Source organism: Chrysochloris asiatica, unplaced genomic scaffold (assembly GCF_000296735.1).
Source record: "Chrysochloris asiatica unplaced genomic scaffold, ChrAsi1.0 scaffold00277, whole genome shotgun sequence".
NCBI classification, from domain to species: domain Eukaryota; kingdom Metazoa; phylum Chordata; class Mammalia; order Afrosoricida; family Chrysochloridae; genus Chrysochloris; species Chrysochloris asiatica.
The window spans coordinates 3012940-3019802 of NW_006408795.1; the positions used below are offsets into that span (position 1 = coordinate 3012940).

At 39.0% G+C, this 6863-nt stretch overlaps 2 protein-coding genes across 2 annotated transcripts in view; both read left to right on the forward strand.

Moving 5' to 3' along the window:
* The window catches only part of PTPRN2 (protein tyrosine phosphatase, receptor type, N polypeptide 2), a 1341366-nt gene that overhangs the window by 561775 nt on the left and 772728 nt on the right, over positions 1-6863 (forward strand). The window lies entirely within an intron of this gene.
* LOC102840411 (F-actin-capping protein subunit alpha-2-like) overlaps positions 6184-6863 on the forward strand; it is a 3589-nt gene continuing 2909 nt past the window's right edge. The window contains exon 1 of the mRNA XM_006874431.1: positions 6184-6855. Within this exon, the coding sequence (XP_006874493.1) occupies positions 6184-6855 (672 nt within the window). The remainder of the gene's footprint in view (positions 6856-6863) is intronic.

Consider the following 6863-nt stretch of genomic DNA (forward strand, 5'->3'; position numbering starts at 1 on the left):
TCCCGGTGTGGTGCTGTGGGTTAATGCGCCAGACTGCAAAGCCATTTGAACTGCAAGGTTGGCAGTTCAAGCTCACCAGCTGCTCCTCGGAAACCTTATACAGGGTCGCTATGGGTTGGAACCGACTCAACGACACTTCACAACAACAACAACTATAAGATGAAATGCTAATGTTATAGAGAGTGATCAACTATCTTAGCTTCAGACACTTTATTATATCAAACTGAATAATGAACTACAGGTTCCAGACCTACCTTGCCACTGTTGTTGTTAAGTGCTGTTCCACTCACCTCACAGTGATCCTATATTGGGTGTCCGAGGAGCAGCTGGTGGGCTTGAACTGACAAGCTTGTGGCTTGTGGTCCCGTCCTGATCCTAAAGCGCAATGCAAGGTAGCCACTAACTGCATTTAAATTTAAATTTAAAATAAAACGAAAGTCTAGTTTCTCCCCTGAACTAGCCACATTCCTGGTATAATAGCCAAATGTGGCTAGTGGCTAGAGCAGTACAGATTATAGAATGTTTCTAATACAGCAGGACATTTACTGATCATCTACATATAAAGAACTATTTAAGAAAGTTGAAGAAATGAGACATATGTACATTTGAATATGTTTGAAGACAAAGTAATGAAGATAATAACATGTATATATTAAGTGCTGTGGTAGCTAGAGATACCTTCATAGAAAAAATTGAGATTTGAGCAAGACCTTGAGGAATTTGTATAAGTTCAGATTTGGAGTATCTTAGAGTTATATTTAAGGTTACAGAAACTACCTGAACTATGATAAAAATCTTTGTGCAAATGGTTTTACCACAGTATCTCCTAGTCTTGATAAGATTATTATTTTTGTTGGAGATAATGTTTGATAGCAAAGCCTCCATCATTTCCAAGGTCCAAAGAATAAGCAACCAGATCTTAAGAAATGGAAAAAGGGACTCTAACTCTTGAAATGTTGCTTTAGGAGGGGATTCTCCACAAAGAAAAACATTTTTAAAATTAATTATTGGGATCACATTTGGTTGCTCACTGACTTAACTCTTAATCAAATGATTATTAATCAGGATACTACGTGTATCCACTGTCACTGAGTGTTCTCTGACTCACAGCAGTGTTCAGGACAGTGTGGAGCTGCCCCAAAGGTTTCCAAGACTGCCATCTCTATGGAGGCAGACTGCCACATCTTTCTCCCTAGCAGTGGCTGGTGTTGGCAAACTGCCGACTTTGGTTAGCAGCTGAATGCTTAACTACTGCTCCACCACAGTGCATCTTCATCAAAAGAGCTGTTTCTCAGCTATTGTTGGTAGTTCATTGTGGGAACAGTGACACTGAAAGTTTAGACGTAGACATGATTTTCATCACAATTCTAAGAAATATAATTTCACACGCCATCTTTTGAAAGTTAAAGCTTAAAAGATGCTGGATTTCAAGTCTGGGACAGATTATTATGACCAATTAGTAACTTTTTTTTTTTTTTCAGTTTAAACCAGTAAGCTGTTTATTTTGAAAATATACTAATTTGTAGAGCTACTTTTGTATTTCATGATGATGTCATCAGTAAAATACTAGATTGTTTTGTTTATGTATTTCCATATTTAATACTTGATATTCTTTCATCCTAAACACCAAACCCATTTACCATCAAGTGGATTCCAACTTATAACAACCCTTTAGTATTGCCCCCATAGGGTTTCCAGAACTATAATCTTTTTTTTTTTTTAACTCATCATTTCATTGCAATGATTACAATCCCCTCCAAGCATCATCATTCAACAGTATTTGCTTCTGTTCCCTCTGTTGTTGTTGTTGTTGTTTGTGTGTGTGTGTGTTTTTTGGGGGGGGGATGTACACAAACACACTCAAATATATAACCATTTAATATTAATAATGAGCACATTCTGCAAGTCTGCCTCCTGGCCACCAGCGCACAGCCTTTCTCTTTGCATTAGTCTAGAGAGCTCAGCTGCTCTATCTCTCCATGTCCTCATCTCTGCCTCCATCTCTGGTATCTCTGCCTCTCTGGATAGGGTCCCACATTCTGCTCATGCTCTTCTCCCTTGATGGCCCTAGGATCCTCTGATCCTGGACTGTAAGATTAATTACGCCCCCCTCAATCAGTGACTTTTCAGAGAAAAAGATTTGAGTTTATCTTTTTTCTTTCCCACTAATCATGACTCGATGGGACACAAGAACAACAACACAATCAAGGCTGGGTCACCAAAATTATTTAAGCCTTTTGCTTCACCTTTTAAATCCAGAAGATAATAAAGCAACTAATGAAAATGCAAACTTGCTTTATGCTTTGGATTAAATGTCAAGTTTGATTGCTTTCCCACTTTTAACACAGAAGATATTAACCACATCACAATGTTGGGTCTCCTACTTACTGCAAGAAAACCTGTTCAAGATGGCTGGCAATCTCACAAATCCTGCATGCATCATTAATAACTGAGGCACACTGTGTTCCAATTCAGGCCAGAAACTAGTGGGAGTTCTGCTAGATTTTGTTGTAATACACCTGAAACTGGAGAACATCTACTCAGGCATATGAAGCTGACTGGACTTCATAATAAATTCTCCAGTATTCCCATTCGTAGGTGGAGTATAGGATTGTATTAGGATTCTGGTCTCTTTACAGCATTAAAAGCAAGGGAGATTGGAAACCAGGAGTCATTTGATCTTCCAACTCTGTTTTAACAGATTGAGAACAAAGGATTTACTTAGCTTCTAACCTCGGGACCTTTGCACAAGCTCTTCCTTCTGTTTCTAACGCTCTCCCCACTTGATCCCTCTCTGTTTTAACCTCCTGTATGTCTCACTAAGTCCTTCCTATCTCTCCAATCTTACCATTAATGTCACATCCTCAAGGAAACTGGACTTTCAGACCACCCTGCCACTTCCATTGTGATTTCAAGGTTAGCTGTCAAATGAGTTCATCCTGCGCCCATAGAAATTATAAGCTGTCTGAGTGAAAGAATAATTTCAACTGCTTCACCATTTGTTGGCTAAGAGTAGATCATCAGAAATGCTTTTAAAAGGAAGGTGCGAGGAAGGAAAGGAGAAAGGAAGGAGCTCATGAACCTTTTCCAAAGTCCTGCGAACTACAAGGTCAGTGGTTTGAATCCACTAGTCACTCCTTGGAAACTCTACAAAAAGGGTCACTATGAGTCGGAAAAGGAGCTCTGGTAGCGTATTGCTTATGAGTCGGGCTGCCAACCTCAAGATCAGCAGCTCGAAACTACCAGCAGTTCCATGGAAAAAAGATGAGGCATTCTGCTCCCGTAAAGATTTACAGACTTGGAAACCCTGTGCAGGGTCACTATGAATCGGAACCGACTCCATGGTACTTACCAACAACAGTGAGTTGGAACTGACTCAATGCACTTAACAGCAACAACCACCTAATCCTTATGTTGCTGTTGTTAAGTGCCATCAAGTTGGTTCCAACGCATAGCAACCCTTTGTAGGGTTTGCAAGCAGCTCCTGGTAGGTTTGAACCACCAACCTTGTTGTTAGCAGTCCAGTACTTATCCCACAGTGCCACACTATTAGTAAGTTGCAACAATGTTACTATTGCCAATTTTAAGACAAGTAGGATCTACATCTAGGTCTAGGAAATGAAGTATTTCCTGTTTCAATTTCTGGAGGCTCCTACACATTGGGGAAACTGGTTTAATCACCTTGATTAAGGGGAAATGATTTTCATTTATTTTTTTAGTTTAGTTGTTGTATAATAAATGCTTTTATTTTAAATATTACTTTGAAAATTTTTCCATTTTAACCATTTTAAGTGTGTAATTCATTGACATTAATTACATTCGACATGTTATACAATCATCACCGCAATTCATTTCCTTTTTTTTTTACTTAACCCCAAAGAGAAACTCTTCATCAATAACTCCTATTCTCTCCTCCCAACTATTCCTAGTAACCACTAAGACATTTGCCTCTCTATGCATTTGCCTGTTTTAGAGATTTCATAAAAATGGAGCCACACAATATCCGTTCTGTTGTGCATTTCAGTCATCATTATGTGTTCAGGGTACAATCATTCTATAACATTTCAGAACTTCATTTTCTTTTATGCCTGAAGAGTATTCCATTGTATAGAGATATTACCTTTGTTTACGTGTGTATGTATTGATGGATGTTGTTTTTACCGTTTGTGTACTTAAATAGTGCTAACAAGAACATTAGGACTCCTAGTGTGGCACTGTAGGGTGAGTACTAGACTGCAAACCAAAGGTCTGCACTCAAACCCACCAACTAGTCCTTAGAAACCCTATACAGGATCGCTATGAGTTGGAACTGACCCAATGGCACTTAACAACAACAAAGAACATTGGTGTACAAGGGTCTGTTTGAATCCCTTGTGTGCATTCATAGAGGTGGAATTGCTGGGCACTGGAATAAAGCACTGGACCTTAAAGTCAGTTTGAACAACGTGGCCAGTGGTTCAAACTCATCAGTGGCTTCTTGGAAACCCTAAACAGGGTTGCTATGAGTTGGAACCTACTCAATAGCACTTAACAATAACAACAATAGTAATTCTATGTTGAGCTTATGAGGAACAAATGGTTTTCCATAGAGACTACCATTTTATAATCCTACCAGCAATGAATGAAGGTTTCAGTGTCTCCTCATCCTCACCAACACTTGCTGTTTCCCTTTTTCTTTTAGTTAACTTTTTATTGTGAATTGGGTGTAGCTTTACAGAACAACATTTTTTACTTTGTGTCATTGATTGCAATCCCCACAATATAACATCCTTCATCCCACCTCCTCTTTGTGCTTCTGATTCGTATCCTCCTTCTTTCTTAACCCTTCCTGTCTTTTGAAGTTTGTCCTTGGGCAAATGCTGTCTTTTGGATCTCAGGTGGTTAATTGTTCTAAGGTGTGTGCACCTCCCTAGTTATTGTTCACCTCATTGACTTCTCTATTCTCTGGCTGAAAATTGAGATGGAAATGCTTTGGATAAAAAGAAAAAAACTATTATTATCGCTAGATTTGAAACAAAACAAGTTGTTTTTGTTTTGTTTTATTTTGTTTGTTGCAACTATAAATTCTTTTGAATCTAATCTTTTAAGACTAGATCCTTTAATCATGATTAATTGTGACTGTCACAACTGTAAAGGTAGAAGTTTTGTAACAAAAAGAGGGGAGTAGTTAATCTTACAGTTCAGGAACAGGGGACCCTAGGGCCATCAAGGGAGAAGAGCAGTAGCAGTATGTGAGACCCAATCCAGAGAAGCAGTGACACCAAAGATGGAGGCAGAGATGAGGACATGGAGAGAGGGAGCAGCTGAGAACTCTAGACTCATGGAAAGAGAAAGGCTATGTGCTGGCAGCCAGGAGGCAGGCTGGCAGAATGTGTCCTTTGGTTGTTTAAATGATTATATATTCCTGAGTGTTTTTGTGTAGGTCCCAAAACAAACAAACAAAAACAAAACAGAGGGAATAGAAGCAAAACTGTTGAAAGATGATGCACAGAGGAGATTGTAATCATTGCAATGAAACTATGAGTGTAAAACCAATGTTCTCCCATGTAAACTATCACTCAATTCACAATAAAAACGTAAAAAAAAAAAAAAAACTTTTAAAATGAATAAATAAATGAAATAATTGCAGTGAAAGAAGAAACCCCCTCTTCCTTTCTGCTAAGATTTCACATCATATCAGTGGAAAGTAAGCCTGTGACCCCAGCCTGACCACTGTGGAGGAGTTCAGGTCTGTTCATCTGCACAGTGGTTCTGCTCAGTGAGTATGAGGGAAAGGTGAGGAATTTTAACTTCCAGAGCACTGTCTGGTTGGGGGGGAAAAAAAAATCTGCATCAATACTAATTAAGTGGTCCTTATCAAAGTAATTTGATTGAAATGACAGGCTTATCTTAACCTGAATCATATCTTTGAAGGATCTTATATTTTAGGAGTCCTTAGGTAGTACTGGCCTGTTAACCAAAAGGTTGGAGCTTCAAGTCCATCCAGAAAAACCTTGGAAGAAAGACCTGGCAATCTGTTTCTAAAAAATCAGCCAGTGAAAACCCTGTGGAGCACATGTCTACTCTGGCACACCTGGGGTCACATGAGTTGGAGTCAAACTGATTGCTTATGAAAAGTCTAATTTGAAAGGTTGTTAGTTGTTTTTTGTGTTTGTCAAAACTTTAGTCCTTGGGAGAAGAAAGATGGCGGATCTAGAGGAGCAGTTGTCTGATGAGGAGAAGGTGCGGATAGCAGCAAAATTCATCATTCATGCCCCTCCAGGAGAATTCAGTGAGGTGTTTAATGATGTTCGATTACTGCTTAACAATGATAATCTTCTCAGGGAAGGAGCAGCCCATGCATTTGCACAGTATAACTTGGACCAGTTTACTCCGGTAAAAATTGATGGCTGTGAAGATCAGGTATTGATAACAGAACATGGTGACTTGGGAAATGGAAAGTTTTTGGATCCAAAAAACAGAATCTGTTTCAAATTTGATCACCTAAGAAAGGAAGCCACCGATCCAAGACCCTATGAAGCAGAAAATGCAATTGAGTCATGGAGAACTTCAGTAGAAACTGCTCTACGTGCTTATGTAAAAGAACATTACCCAAATGGAGTTTGCACTGTATATGGTAAAAAAATAGATGGACAGCAGACAATTATTGCATGCATAGAAAGCCATCAGTTCCAAGCAAAAAACTTTTGGAATGGTCGTTGGAGGTCCAAGTGGAAGTTTACAATCACTCCTTCAACCACTCAAGTGGTTGGCATCTTGAAAATTCAGGTTCAGTACTATGAAGATGGTAATGTTCAACTAGTGAGTCATAAAGACATACAAGATTCCCTGACAGTGTCTAATGAGGTGCAAACAGCAAAAGA